Consider the following 17,027-nt stretch of genomic DNA (forward strand, 5'->3'; position numbering starts at 1 on the left):
TGTTCCAGTTTAAGTTATTTGTAACTGTAATCCTGAAGTATTTAGCTGAATTTACAGCCTTTCGATTCATGTGATTTGTCATGTGACAAATTTAGCGGATTTCTCTTAATACTGATGTGGACGACTTCACACTTTTCATTATTTAGATTCAATTGCAACTTTTAGCACCATACAGATATCTTGTCTAAATCATCTTGCAACTGGTTTTAATAACGTGATGTCTTTACAAGACAGTTAACAAGCACGTCATCTGCAAAAAGTCTAAGAGGTCTGCTCAGCTTGTTTCCTATGTTGTTTAAGTAGATTAGGAAGAGCAGAGAGCCTATAACACTGTCTTGGGGAATGCCAAATATTAAGTTTGCTTTACTCGATGACTCCGTCAATTACTATGAACTGTGACCTTTCTGACAGGAAATCAAGAAACGCTTTGCACAACCGAGACAATATCCATAGGTGCACGATTTGAATAGAGGTTGGTTGTGAGGAACATTGTCAAAAGCCTTCTGGAATCTAAATATTTTGAACCAATATGACATCCCTCCTGTCAGTAAGTACTCATTACTTCTTTGTGAGAACAAAGAGCCAGTTGTGTTTCAAAAGAATGTTTTCCGAATGCATGCAGATTATCTGTCAATAAACCATTTTCTTTGAGGTAATTCATCACACACACACACACACACACACACACACACACACTAAATGTTCAACAAACCAGCATCAGTGATATGGGTCTGTAATTCAGTGAATTACGCCTATTACCTTTTCTGGGTATTTGTGTGACTTGTGCAACTTTCACATTTTTAGATACGGATCTTTTGACAAGCAAGAGGTTGTATATGATAGGTAAGTGTGCAGCTACTGTATCACCAATCTGAAAGGAACCTGACTGGTATGCAAATCTGGGCCAGAGGTCTTGCCTTTGTAAAGCAATTTAAGCTGCTTTGCTACACTGCGGAATCTACCTGTAAGTTGATGCTGGCAGGTGTTCTAGACTTGAATTCTGAAATATTTACTTCACTGACTTTGATGAAGGAATTTTGATAAAAACGTGTTTAATAACTCAGCTCAAATGGAACTGTCATCAGTGACATCACCACTGTTATCCACAGTTAAGGTAATGAAATGCACAGTGAAGTTATTGACTGTCTTGTCACTGGTGTACCATAATCTCTTTCGGTTCCTTCCAGATTTCGAGATGGAGGTTTGTTGTGGAAACTATTAAAAGATTCTGCATCAAAGTTTGTGCTAAATGTTGAGCTTCTCTAAAACTTTGCCATTCTTGTGGATCTTGCATTTTTAAAATTTGACCACTATTTCTGTTACTTCTGCAACAGTATTCCGGTCCGTTCTGTGTACTGTGCTGTCGATACTATTTCTTTGCATTCAAATCACATCTGGTCAATGCTTAGTGAGGTCAGAAGGAGGAGCGACTATCTTTGGAAGGTGTCAAGCAGATTGTTGTCTGCTGTTTTAAATAGCTATACTTTGATTAATTTTTGGTGGTTTTGGATGTTATGGTGGTCTCGCTGTAACCACCTTATCACTAATCCCTGTGTCCATCACTATGCTACCTGTTTCCTCATGATTATTTGTCACTAAGAGGTCAAGTGCATTTTTGCAACCACTTACAATTTCAATAGGCTTCTGAACTAACTGTTCAAAATAATTTTCTGAGAAAGCATTGCATACAATTTTGGATAATATTTTATGCGTACCACCAGCTTTAAACAAGTATTTTTGGCAACATATCTATGGTAGATTGAAGTCACCACCAACTATAATTGTAGGTATGGGGTACCAATCTGAAATAATACTTAAGTTTTCTTTGAACTGTTAAGCAACTGTATAATCCAAGTTAGGAGTTCAATAGAAGGAAACAATTTATTCTGGTTGCCAAGTATATAGCCTCTACGCATACCAGCTCACAGGAACTATCTACTTCAATTTCACTACAAGGTAAACTACTTCCGACAGCAATAAACACTCCACCGCCAGCTGCAATCCATCCTGCCTCACCATAGTTAGTCTTTTGCAAAAATTTTGGCTGAACTTATTTCCAGCTTTAGACAGATTTCCTTACCTCTAACGATTTGAGCTTCAGTGCTTTCCATTAGCGCTTGGAACTCTCCCAGCACAGCTACAAAAATTTATAACTTCTATACCATTTGTTGCTAGGTCTGCCTCTTCCTAGGTTTGCCTTGCACCCTTTTACACTAACGCCCTTTATGTAGTTTCCAGAGAGCCCTCTAAAAAACCATCCAGTTATTTCCACACAGCCCCCAGTATCCGTGTAGCTGCTTCCTGTGTGTAGTGGACCCCCGAGTTATTAAGTAGAACCCAGAAACCAACCACCTGATGGCACAAGTCACGGAATCTGCAGCCTGCACAGCAGCAGAATGGTCTGAGTCTCTGATTCAGGCATCTATTCAATTCTGTCAATAATGCTACAGATGGTGAGCTCCGCCTTCATCTTGCGAACAAGACTGGCAGTGTTTGGTAGTCTTTACCATATCAGCCAGCCACTCAAAACAAGAGAGAGTCTCTCCGATCAAAAACACATTGTTAGTACTGATGTGAGCATGACCCACAGTTGGCTGCACCTTGGTATCTGGTAGCACCTTTTCCACATCTGGAGTGACTTCTTCTCACATGCACACTAAGTGCACACTGAATTCCTTCCTCTTTTTGCACCCATGTCCCTGAGGGATCCCATTATGTGCCTAACGCTAGGGCTCTCAACTACCAGAAATCCCAGCTGTGTAAATGCCCATACCTGAAGGGCCCGAGAGGCACTCTGGAACAGGGCAGGTGACTGCATCTGGCACAGGACCTCCCTCAGCCACAGAAAGTGCCCGAAACCTATTGGTCAGATGAACTGGGAAGGCCCTCTGATCAGCCCCACTAAACCACAGGTGAAGGGTCAACCTCAGTGCACACAGATAACTTCCGTGAAAGACACAATGCAAAATGCATTGAAACACTTCTGTCAGTGATGTTAAGAGCTTATGGTTCTCACACCTTCGATAAATGAACTGCTTTCAGATAAATTTGTTTATAGACAATGGATTGCAGGACATTGCACATAATACAGATGAATGTTAGAATTTAATGCCCTAGTAACAGAGTTTGTTTCAGTACTTGTTTAATTCAACAAGGCATGGGAAGAAAATCTGCTGCAGCCTGTTTGAAGAAGCAACCACTTTAGAGGTAACAAAGTGATCTAAGAAAACCCCAGAACCCCTAATTCAGGAAGCCTGGTCACGTATTTGAACAAATTGATGAAAGTCCAGCATCTTAACCACTACAACACCTTGCTCATCAAATACAGCAGAACTTACCAGAAATTACAACAAGTTCACACTGAGTTATCAATTTCAATTTGCCAGATCATTTGGAAGTAACTGCACATTTAGCGAACTAATGAGAGGGAACACAATGGCCCCTTGTAACAGACAAAATGTCGTTTACTTGGAACAGTTAGATAACTAACTGATCATGGCCAAATAGTAATATATACCACTGCACCCCTAACATTCAGGGCATTTTACACACACACACACACACACACACACACACACACACACACACACACACACACCCACTGCATACTGAGAATTTTCAACAAACATGGCACAAAAGGTAAGGAAACTACTCAAAACTGGCATTTCATATTTGGAGTATCAATTTCTTTACATCACCATCCCTAACAAAACAAAAATGTCGACTGCACAAACCTTCAACACATCAATCCATACATTGAAGACAGTAGTAACAAAGAAAGTGGTATGTATAATGTGTGAAACTGCAGCTCAAGGCAATTGTGTGTCTAAAAATCGAAACTTGATCCTAATAAACTCATGAATAAAATATTTATAAATAATTGCAGAGAAGTTAAACATGTGCAGATGTCAAAGTGCCAATTTGTATCCATGAGAAACCCATGGCGTAGCAAATTACCACCAATGAGTAAGAAAGCAAATACTGTTGCATCAATTCTATAACCGCCAGAACTTCAGACCAAATTGGAATGATAAAAACCATTTGATGCTTTCTCTGCTATTAATCAGGCAATATTACATAACCGACTTCTTGTTTTCTAGGCTATAATATAAATTTAACAAATAAATTATCATTTTCTTACTACTGCTTTACCACAAACTGCCCACAACAATTCGTAACACGAGTAAAATGTAAAAGATTCACAATAAATATGACTATTTATATTACACAGTTGACATAGCCACTCATTTCAATTACATTATAGATAATCATCAATCAAATTCAGATCAGTTATAAACTTACTACCTATTAGAAACAATTTAGTGTTGATCCATTCTGTCCCATTTGAACAGTTGTTAACCAAATGACATACATGCTATTAATGACCTGCATGCAATCTACATCGAATACATGATCACTGTTTAGACTTGTATGATACACACCCCGTTCTCTTTCCTATATTCAACGTTGGCACCATTCAGTGCAATCTGTCGTAGATTGAGATGGCACCTCACACTAAAGCTGCAAACCACATTGTTTATTACAATGTCTATTTCAGGTGTTTCACCACTGTCAGTCTGATTTTCAGCCTGTGCGATAGGCTGCTGAGGGCCTTCAGCAGGCATGAGACGCTGGGAAGTCCCATCAGGCTCCGTCTCTGGCTCAACATTACCTATATTGTGGGCTAGGTTTCCATTTGGTAATAACTGCAGCCCATTCTCCTGTATAGCTGCAGCCATCATATTTGTGACCAGCGTATCTGAAACAGGAACATCCGTTGTCATCTACCAAAATCAATAATAGTCAACTGAAAAATTCAATACTTGACCCCTGAATGTTTATAAACTTTCACAACACCTTTACTTTTACACGTTCATATTCAATTTCACAGTAGAATAACAGTAACAAGTACATTATTTGCATATTTTACACTCCTTACTGCAGGATGCAAGTTAATTATGTACTAAAACGTCCTGCAGTGAACTAAAATTATGAAAAATGAGATCAATTCACCCCACCTGACTAATGCAGCTTATCCTGAGATTATTAGCTGATGACTGGTGAGACAACACACAGAAAGTACCATTGAACTAAAGAAGGCTTTTAACATCCAGTAATATGCTGAAGGTCTTTTGAAATATGAAACAGAAATACTGAAAGGAGATAATGAAAGAACATTACATCTTAAAATGTTGTCCATAACCAACAGATGGCACACAACTATGATTGAACATGAACGAAATTGGGGAAAATGAGAGAAATGGTATTTATAACTGAACTTCCTCACATTCACCTGGCATGCCTGCAGGAACCACTGTAGGTCTAAATACATAGATGCTGTGCAGATACTGCAAACGGCTGAAAGCAGGGGAGAAACTACAGCTGTAATTCCCCCCCCCCCCCAAGTACATGCAGCTTACTGCATGGTTAAATGATGATGACATCCTGTTGGGATAAAATATTCTGGAGGTAAAATAGTCTCCCATTCAGATCTCCAGGTGGTGACTACTCAGGAGGATGTCATCAGAAGAAACAAAAACTGGCATTCTATGGATTGCAGTGTGAAAATTTAGATTCCTTAATCAGGCAGGTAGGTTAAAAATTTAAAAAGGGAAATGGATAGGTTGAAGTTAGATACTGTGGGAATTAGTACAGTTCAGTGGTAGGAGAAACAGGACTTCTGGTCAGGTGAATAAAGATTACAAATATAAAATCAAATAGGGGTAATGCAGGAGTGGTTTTAATAAAGTAAGAAAACAGGAATGGGGTAAGCTGCTATGAGCAGCATAATGAACATTATTGTAGCCAAGACTGACATGAAGTCTACACTTACCACAGTAGTACAAGTTTACATGCCAACTATCTCCAGATAGGATAAAAAGATAGAAGAAATGTATGATGAGGTAAAAGAAATTATTCAGACAGTTACAGGAGATGAAAATTTAACTGATTGGAAACTGGAATTCAATAGTAAGAAAAGAAAGAGAATTAAAAATAATAGGTGAATATGGACTCGGGAAAAAGAATGAAAGAGGAAGTCATCTGGTAGCATTTTGCGCAGAGAACAAATTAATCATCACTAACACTAAAGTTGTTTATGTGGAAGAGACCTGGAGGCACTGGAAGGTTTCAGACTTTTATATAATGGTAAGACAGATTTAGGAACCAGATTGTAAATTTTAAGGCATTTCCAGGAGCAGATTTGTACCCTGACTACAATGTGGTGATTATGAACTGTAAATTAAAACAGAACAAATAGGAAAATGGTCAGAATTTAAGGAGAGTGGACCTTAATAACTTTAAACTACTAGAGGTTGTTGAGAGTTTCAGAGGGAGCATTAGACAACAGTTGACTAGAACCAGGGAAAGTAATACAATACAAGATGGGGTGGGTAGCTTTAAGAGATGAAATACTGAAGGCAGCACAGGATCTAACATGTATAAAGATACAGCCCAATAGAAATCTTTGGATAACACAAGAGAGACAGAATTTAACTGGTGAAAGGAGAAAATATAAAAATGCACCACATGACGCAAGAGAAAGGGAATCAGGTTGACAGGAAGCACAAAACGGCTAAATAGGAATGGCTAGATGACAAATGTAAGGATTTCAAAGCATATTTTACAGGGGAAAAGATATATACCACCTGCAGGAAAATTACAGAAGCCCTTGGGGAAAAGAGAAGCAGTTGTGTGAATATCAAGAGCTGCTCTGATGGAAAACCAGTCCTAAGCAAAGAAGTGAAAGCTGAAAGGTGGAAGGAATATACAGAGAATCCATACTAGGGAGATGAACTTGAAGGCAATATTATACAAAGGGAAGTGGACATAGATGATTAGGAGATGGGAGATATGATACTACAACAAGAATTTGACAAACTCTGAAAGGTCTAAGTCAAAGCAAGACCCCCGGGAGTAGACTATATTCCTTCAGAACTACTGATAGCCTTGGGAGAGCAAGCCAAGACAAAACTCTTCCACTGGTGTGCAACATGCGTGAGACAGGTGAAATAGCCTCACACTTCAAGAAGAATGTAATCATTCCAATTCCAAGGAAAGCAGTTGCTGACAGGTTGAAAATTACCAAACTATCAGTTTAATAAGTCATGCTTGCACAAAACAAAGAAATTCTTTACAGAAGAATGGAAAACTGGTAGAAGCTGATCTCAGGGAAGATCAGTTTGGATTCACTCACTCTCTCTCTCTCTCTCTCTCTCTCTGAGATGTTATTTACTGAAAATTAATAGCCCAAGCCTAAGTTCTTATTGCTAAGTTGCTCCAGAAAGGTATCCCAATTTGTTGTCACAGTAATCAGTGGAGTGACAAAATTTATAGTTCTCTCAATTTCTTCATAGTGCAACATTTCCCATAAATATGAAACTCCATACCTCAATGGAGACAAGACCAAATACTTTTACAAAATTTCCTTTTAGTTAACTCCCTACATAAATTTTTAATATTACAATTTTAGCAGCTAGTAAAATTATTTTTGTGTACGAAATTTTTATATTGTGAACATGTATGACAGATTATGTACCATTTTGCAATAAAAAATGCTCTAATGACTGATAAAACTAATTTAATAAATAGAATAGATAGCATCTTCACTGATAGGCCCACCCAAACATTTGTCCAATCAAACATTACAATGGCTCAATCAAAATGTTCACATATACTTGCCATACATGAAATAGAACTTCACCTTTAAAATAATTTACTAGTGCTCATCAACTTACTTCCCAACCACAACTGAAAATTATTATGCTACAAAACACTGAGTTTTTGACAATAATTTAAGTCAAGTAGTTTGAAAGAACTGGATCAATGGCAAGAAGTAAAGTGCTATCAATATCACTTGCTACAGATGTCAGAGACAAGAACTGTGCTTGGGTAAGTGAGGCGAGAAAATATCTGTAGCCTCGTTGAGAAAGACAGTTTAGCATTTTCCTGACAAATTAACAAAACCACAAACAACAAAACTGAAGGACCAATAACACAACCCAGCGATTCTCCCAAACAGATTCCATGAACATTAATGCCTAACAACTGTTTTCTGAGGTAGCAGAAAGAAGTGGAAAGGAGAAGGATGTGGAGTATTCAGTAGCAAAATGTTAACCTTGCACTCAGATTCTTGACGGTAGAAATGTTGCTGCTTTAAAGATCAGAGAGAGAGAGAGAGAGAGAGAGAGAGAGAGAGAGAGAGAGAGAGAGAGAGAGAGAATTTGAAGTACAATGATTGACCTAAAACATGCTATAGCATAAGTACAAAACATTGTTTGCAAATGTCTGTGTGTGTCAAGAAATTTAATGGCGAGACTGAACGACACTGCCTGATAAACAAAATGCAGTAGTTAAGTACAAAACAACTGTTACTGAGTATCATCACGAGTAATGGTTACACTTTTTCTTTTTATAAAAAGTCTAAACAGTATAGTGTGTTGTTAAACTGTATTAAGTAAACTCTTGGGGCCAAAGGTTTGAAGTAATTTAAAGATAATGGAATTATCTGAGAGTAGTCTTTTAGTATCTAGAGTAAATAATAATCAATGAATAGTAACAACATTTGTACTTGTGCGAAGCAGAAACGGTAAATACAAGAGATCGATGCGTAATGAGCTGGGCCACTAGAGAGCTGTGTTTCGGCGGTAGCACTACAAAACTGATGTCATTGAAGCATGTCCAGGTGAGTATCTTCAGTTGGCCATGCAAAGGGTATGCGGGGAAAAAACAATAGACATCTGTATAAGTGATTCCACTAACTTTACACCACAACCATTAAGTGAGGCGAATATTTAAGTGAATATGAGCTGTTTTGGAAGATGGACTATCAACGATCAGGATTTAAGGTCCCCAAGGTGACTGTCTTTCTAATTTCGTAGTGTGTTTTTAACACTAACTAAACAACAGTGCCTCTACACACACAGCAAATATTTGTGAACAGCCCCCGAGTATGATTTTAGGGTACTCAATGATGACAATGGTTCTTAACACCCTTACTGAATGTGAATATGAATTTCATGAAAAATCATTCTTAAGCAATCTTACTGAAAATATTCCATGCACACATTAACAGCTTTTGGGAGGATGTCTTGTCTGCGTGTAACATTTGGAAGAGCAAGGAAGGCTGCTCATCTGGGTGGATCTGAGAGAAGAGCAAACACTCCCGATCCCCACACTGCCTGTTCTAGTGCTGTCAGTGGTTGGCATCACTCCACAGCACAGCAAGTTGGGAAGCTAACAGATTGTTCTATGAAAAATGAACTATTAAAGTAAGTTATGAAAATTGTTCCCCCATTACAAAAAACAATCACAATTAAAACAAGAATGCCTGGCCATTTGATCACAAAGTTAGATCAGCACATTTAAAAGGTTATCATTGTATAGGTTTTACTACATGTTGTATTATACTTTATTAACTAAAAATCTTAACTGAAGATAGAACTAAAAAGAACTCTACTACAGAGTAATGTTACTATCTCATCACTTGATAAAAAAATGGATGAAACCTTGTTACACACAAAAATCATCCTTAAGGAGGCCCAACAATAAAAATTTTTGGAAACTTTTGCAGTGTCTGTTGTCAGATAAAATTGATGGCACCCAAGTATCTTCATGTCTGACAAGGTAGCTATGGATCTGGTGAGAACTACCTCCTTCCGTCTCTGTGGTTGGGAGAAAGTACACCATTGTCAAATGTTGGGCATTATTTGCCACTTGTACCCACTCTACTTGCCATGACTCATGTGTTAATGAGTCTTGAAGAGGGGTGACAGGATCATCTTGCACTGAGTTACACCTACAGGAATCTGACTGGTGCTGTTGCCAATAATTCCCATGTGTTGGAATCTAGCAAAAAGGTACCTCTCTCCCTTGGTTCTGAATGTTCAGGAGAAAATCTGAAATGCACTGAACCATTCTCACTGTAACGTACAATTACGCTACTGACTGAAGGACAGGTTTCAGACGTACAAGCATTATTTAACATGTGAACAATGTATATACAGCAATGAAAAACTGGAATCAAATCAAGTTACAGCTTCTCAAATTAATATTTTTAATTTGAGTATTTAAGAACAAAATTTCTGATTACTGCATATAATTTCTTAACACAGGCTTCAAAACTAAATTTGCATAAGATGTCATGTTTAACAAGACAATGGTGTGGCAGTGTCCTCAACCCACTGGATGGTGTGAACACTGCAGTGTTTTACTACACATGGTCCTATTTATAGGATGCCCTTGTGTTCCCCTAACCTTTTAACTGGTTTATGCAGCCAGTTACTGGGGAATGTACACTTTAACACAGATTCCTAAACAGTAAAATGTGTCATTTTTAATATCAGCAACTGACACAGAAAAATGCCACAGTCAGTGGCCTTAGGATCTACTGAAGACTGAACTAAACTCACCGTAATGGAACTGATACATATTTACACTCACAAAATTACTGTAACTTAGTAAGTAAAAATGGAACCCTTATAGGATCACTGTTTCCTGTCCGATTGTTAAAAACAGGTAGATGTGTACCAAGGTGAAACTTGTGCCATGTGCTGAAATCTATGGTCCCTTAGCAGAGTAAAAATATTAACCGCTTATGACCATGCCATCAAAAGATAAGGCCATTTATGTCACACAATTTGACATTCGTAAACTTGTCATCAAAACCTGTAGGGCACTTCTCACCGATCTAGAATAATGCAACTGTGAAGAAGCACAGTTCCAGAGTGCATGCAAACGAAAAAACTGAAAATTGTTAATCTGTAATCATGTGACACAAAAATGTGTCATTTGTCATGTGACCTCAAACTAAAAAACAATTTCTCAAAAAGTCTCAGAATTCCTGGGATCGATAACTTGCCAGTATCAATGTCGTAATAGTTGAAAGTCATCTACATTCTTGATTTCTGGAATAGATGACTATCTATACACTAGTATTGGAACTCTAATAGTGGCAACTATTTATTTACAGCTCGTACAAAATAGATACATTTTTCAAAGTAGTCATCAGAATTGTGCATAACCCGTTGCTAGTGATATGGAAGTCATAGGATACTTTTAACATTGCCAGTTGTGTTGACAGTTCAAGTGGCGCAGTCTATTGCCCGATGAATTTGTAGCAGTTCTGAAGCGAATGCCGTGAAGTGTTTCCTTCAGTTTAGATACCAAGTTGAACTCACGAGGACTTAAGTCAGGGGAGTGCAGTAGGTGGTATAGCACTTAGCAGCCCCATCAGTCAAACAAATCAGTAACAGCTTGCATTGTACGTGCTTTAGCATTGTCCTACAAAATGATGGTCAGGTCCTGCAGAAAGTGTCCTCACTTCTGTCTCTAAGCTGGTCATAGCTTGTGTTCCGAAAATGAGCAGCATAGAGACAGAAGTGATGGCACTTTCTGCAGGAACTGACCATTTTGTAGGACAATGCTAAAGCACGTACAGTGCAAGCTGTTACTGATTTGTTTGACTGATGGGGCTGCTAAGTGCTATACCACCTACTGCACTCCCCTGACTTAAGCCCTCGCAAGTTCAACTCTATTTCTAAACTGAAGGAAACACTTCACGTCATTCACTTCAGAACTGCTACAAATTCGTCGGGCACTAGACTGTGCCGCTCGAACTGTCAACACAACTGGCACTGCTAAGAGTCTCCTACATCGCTGGCAACGAGTGACTACTCTGAAGGTCCGTAAAACTTTGAGACACACATCTATTTTGTACGAGCTGTAAATAAATAGTTGCCAATAAATAAATAGTTCCAACCCTCGTACATAGTTAAGTTTGTATGGAAACTTCAGAGCGTGAGTCCTACTCGCACCTGGCGAATTTCTTATTATGATGATACTCACCAAAATGTCAAGTTTGCCAACAGTCATGTGGCTAGGACCTACAGATATTCTCATAAAGAAGAAATGAGCTTTTCCCTATTTTACAATCAGCATAAGCCTTGAAACTACAGATGTTCACAGGCAAGTCATCCAAAAATAACTTTAGTTTACTAGATATACAGTGCATACCTGAATTTTATAACATCTGCAACAGATCTGGAATAGTTTGAATTGTAAGATACTGATTACTCTTAAGAAAATGGAGGCAGCGGCTTAAATTAGGATGACCAGATTTGTGATATGAACTCGCCAAAATAAATTTTGTATGTTCTTAGTGAATTCAGATGTAAAGAACATTTCTTAAACTGTAGCTAGAATACAAAGACTACTCAAGATGCAAGCATGAACACTTTGGGAAAAAAGTAAATACTAGTTCCACGTTAAATATTTTTGTGGCTCAGCTATGTTTATAATCACACTTTATAGCCAAAGTTAATTCTGCATATCCTGAATAACATTTGAGTAATGATAACTGACAACTGTACAGAATTAAGGTGATCTCGCTTGCTGCATCTTTATATTTCTGAAAGTGACACCAGAGATCATGTCCATATTTCACACAGTGCAACAACTACAGAAGTGAACATGGTTACAGTTATTAACTCATATCCTTCATGCAATGTGCAAAACAGAGTCTTAAATGTATTGCCCAATACATCCGCAGTTAGATCACTGCATTGCTTTGGTCCAGATGAGTCATGTAATACTGGTCGCTTATATATAAAACTGATGAAAATTATATATTTTTCAATATGGAGCAGAAGTTAACATTTAACCAGTCAGTTTGTAACCACAACCAAATTTTCTGCTTTTACGTCGGTTGGCTTCGCCAACTCACAAATTGTCACTTTCCCACCTAACCTAGACCATGGGCTGCACTACAGATCAGTCTTCCACCACAACCAAGATTTCAAAGGGAGGGACCGGGAGTGGGGCCTCCAATATGTAACTACTACCATAAAAATGACTAGCGGAAAATTTTTTATGCAAGGTTAACAGTCAGCCACCAACTGAAACCTACATTCTGCAATTTGTTGAAACTTATGTTGGAGCACCAGTCTCTTTGACAGTAATGCTGTCTTTGACACTAAGCTCAGTTTTGTTAAATAATAAGAAAGTATGCATATGGAATATTTTTTGAAAATATTTGACATTAGCAGATCATGAACTCTGTTTTTGAGAGAAAATAAACAGTTTAGCAGTTGTTCTGACAGCAATTTTCAATTTTCAAAAGACAAATGTAAGAAGGTTGTGACAGATGTGAAAATTACCGAACTATCGTTTAATAAGTCACGGCTGCAAAATACTAACAAATTCTTTACAGACGAATGGAAAAACTGGTAGAACTCAACCTTGGGGAAGATCAGTTTGGATTCCGTAGACATGTTGGAACACGTGGGCAATGCTGACCCTACGACTTATCTTGGAAGATAGATTAAGGAAAGGCAAACCTACATTTCTAGCATTTGTAGACTTAGAGAACACTTTTGACAATGTTGACTGGAATACTCACTTCCAAATTCTGAAAGTGGCAGGTGTCAAATACAGGGAGCGAAAGGCTATTTACAATTTGTACAGAAACCAGGTGGTAGTTATAAGAGTTGAGGGACATGAATGAGAAGCAGTGGTTGGGAAGGGAGTGAGACAGCATTGTAGCATATCCCAATGTTATTCAATCTGTATATTGAGCAAGCAGTAAAGGAAACAAAAGAAAAGTTCAGAGTAGGTATTAAAATCCATGGAGATGAAATAAAAACTTTTGAGGTTCGCCGCCGATGACATTGTAATTCTGTCAGAGACAGCAAAGAACCTGGAAGAGCAGTTGAACAGAATGAACAGTGTCTTGAAAGGAGGATATAAGATGAACATCAACAAATGGAATGTAGTCTAATTAAATCACTTGATGCTGAGAGAATTAGATTAGGATAAGAGTCACTTAAAGTAGTAGGTGAGTTATGCGATTTGGGGAACAAAATAACTCTTGATGGTCAAAGTAGAGAGGATATAAAATGTAGACTGGCAATGGCAAGGAAAGTGTTTCTGAAGAAGAGAAATTTGTGAACATCAAGTATAGATTTAAGTGTGAGGAAGTCGTTTCTGAAAGTATTTGTGTAGAGTGTAGCCATGTATGGAAGTGAAACATGAACGATAAATAATTTAGTCAAAAAGAGAATAGAAGCTTTCAAAATGTGGTGCTACAGAAGAATGCTGAAGATTAGATGGGTAGATCACATAACTAATGAGGTGGTACTGAACAGAATTGGGGAGAAGAGGAGTTGTGGCACTACTTGACTAGAAGAAGGAATTGGTTGGTAGGACACGTTCTGAGGCATCAAGTGATCACCAATTTAGTATTGGAGGAAAGCGAGGACAGTAAAAATGGTAGAGGGAGAGCAAGAGATGAATACACTAAGCAGATTCAGAAGGATGTAGGCTGCAGTAGGTACTGGGACATGAAGCTTGCACAGTATAGAGTAGCATGGAGAGCTGCATCAAACCGGACTAAAGGCCACAACACCACAACTTTTACAAGTTAAGTTTAGTAGCAATATGTTGGACAGATCCATTCCTGTTGTTAAGTTTACGGAGGGGTGTACAAGACGTGAGGTTTCGTTCTTTGACAAAGTCAATGGTTGGTACTGCGACAATTTTACACTAAGTTCAAAACACATCCGTGACTAAAATTAATCATAGTGTGAATTTTTCCCTTGGAATTCAATCTTAGTTCCTGTTCTTGCATCGTGCTAATCACTGGAACAACTAGCTTTCTGTAACTGGAGTATAGGCTACTGTTCCATGTAGGGGGTCCAAGCGATTACATGTATGAACAAATGGCAAAAAACTATAGAAGTTGTCCGGACACCCCAATGACTACTGCAGCCACAGAGTTTGTTGTTGGCAAGTCATCGTATTACAAATTAAGCACCAGAAGACCCACACTGTAACTTCTGTCCTTTCCCCCTAAGTGAGGCTGAAGAAAACGCTACAACCCAATGGCTTTTGTCAACTGCACCAGAGCAGCCCAGTAACAAAAGAAATACTGCTGAACAGTGTACAGTAAATAAGTAAAACAAAAAGATGACCCATCAACTAATCTAAGACTAAGCACAAAATGTTTACACATTTTTTGAAACACAGCCAGTTCTAAATGAATGACACACAACTTTACAACATTCCACGAAAATGTCACTAAGCAACAAATTCGTAACTGGTTTGCAGAAACAGCCCATGCAAAAACACTTTTGAAACAGCAAATGACAAGTGGTTTCAGTTCAGATGAAAACATTTTTGCAGCCTACAGGGGAAAAAATGACCAAATGTAAGAGGAACAAAGAGAGAAAATCTGACTACTTTTAACAGTGAAATGCTGCTAATAAGCTTGCTCCTCCTATGACTATAACAAGGGCATTGCTGGTGTACGTTAATAAAGAATATCACACACAGGATGTGGGGCACTGGTCAGTCTGTTAGTAGTTAGATGTGTGATCTCTCATTCTATGCATACACAGCAGATTCCTGCCTTAGATAATCAATAAAAAATTGAACAGCCTATGATATTTTTCATTGCCGGTTACGTACCTCTCGTGACTTTAAGCTTCTGACCTCTGCTTGGAGAATGGTATAGTGCTTATTGAATTATTCTTTAACTCAGCACATTTTTAAATCCTAATTACCATACAATGACTCAAAATCCTTTAGTTAATTATGTTTCACTAGCTATCAATGTCTAGCACAAATGAAAATCTTTTGTGTCGACGGCTGCTGTTAATCATTTGGCTTACAAAACAAGTTTCTTAAAGGTAGCACAAAGAATACAAAGTGAAACATTACACACGGTATTCAGTAACACTAAAAAAAGTTGTAGAATGTAAAAAAAATTTTAAGGTAATGGTTTGAGAACTTTCTAGAAAATACAAATCTCTCTACACAGCAAAGACTTATGTCTATGTTATCATGCTATCATGAACTTGAATATGACAAACCAATCTTAAACACCAAACAGAGAAGCTAAATACTACAGTGACAATAGTAAACTATGTTTGTATTGGTATCTTAATTTCCAAAATACTGCAGCTCTTGTTGTGCACTACAACTCATTTTCAAATGGATATTTTGCCCCTCCTTTGGGAGACATATCTGAGAATACTTTGACGGGAAATGAAGCACCATGTCTTCGCTCGGAGATTTTGAATACAGATGCACCGTATCATCACAGAACGGGAACCTCCGCATAACCTTCCTCAATACAGTGAATTTTAAATTTGAAGTTTTCGAATAGTCGTTATTAAAAGACTGAGTCTAAGCCGACTTTACAAACTGAAGGTCTAAAGATCTCTCTGATAATATCAGCAGTAATTTGTTTCATTTAAGTCTACGAACTTAATGTTTTTTAAAAGAAACCCGTACGCAACGTTGCGATACATTTCACAAGATTGCATTCTCTTTCTAAGTATGCGGTGAGAGCTTCAACTGTCGGTTAAGAAAATATTCATAAAGACTGTCAAAATATACAGTAATGAAGTGGAAGCATTTCTTTATAAATGAACACAAAATAAATTCTGCATACACATGAAATGATGAACCGCGCGGTTGATACAGTACACAAGCCCTAAATATCTGATTACTGGCAAACAGGTGGACAAAATCGTTCAAACAGAATAACGCTTGTGAGAGTAGAATTCTCACTACTCCTTTACGGCCGAGCGGAAGTACACAATAAAACGGTTTTCACAACAAGGACCGAAAAAATTATAGCGCTTGGTGTATAATAGGTACTTACTCGGGAAATATAACAGACGTAATCGTTATACTACACTCAATAAACACTTATACCGCACAATTTAAGGTAAAATCCGAAAACCGTAACAAGCACCCTTGCCATTGTCCTCGGCCATATTGCACATTGCACAAAAGTCGCTGCCTTAGTGATTTAAGTTTCAGAGATGATACAACCTACCTTGCATGCACAGTGAGAGTAAAACAAATATAGTGTATGAATGTTCGGAGTTTGTCGAATTAAATAACGAGACATATCGAAGATGCTATCAATTTCTCATAGAAGGCACGGTTGAAAGTAGATAAAAACACATCACTTTAGTTACAGTATTACAGAAGCTTGATTTTTATAGGATATTGATACGACA

At 37.9% G+C, this 17,027-nt stretch overlaps 1 protein-coding gene across 1 annotated transcript in view; it reads right to left on the minus strand.

The window, feature by feature from the left end:
* The window catches only part of LOC126458543 (TATA box-binding protein-like 1), a 47,183-nt gene extending 30,382 nt beyond the window's left edge, over positions 1-16,801 (minus strand). Inside the window, exons 1-2 of the mRNA XM_050095660.1 lie at positions 16,664-16,801; positions 4,443-4,759 (exon numbers count right to left, since the gene is read on the minus strand). Of these exons, the coding sequence (XP_049951617.1) occupies positions 4,443-4,742 (300 nt within the window). The 5' untranslated portion in view covers positions 4,743-4,759; positions 16,664-16,801. The remainder of the gene's footprint in view (positions 1-4,442; positions 4,760-16,663) is intronic.
* Between the last annotated feature and the right edge of the window lie 226 nt (positions 16,802-17,027).

Source organism: Schistocerca serialis, chromosome 2, assembly GCF_023864345.2.
Source record: "Schistocerca serialis cubense isolate TAMUIC-IGC-003099 chromosome 2, iqSchSeri2.2, whole genome shotgun sequence".
Taxonomy (NCBI): Eukaryota; Metazoa; Arthropoda; class Insecta; order Orthoptera; family Acrididae; genus Schistocerca; species Schistocerca serialis.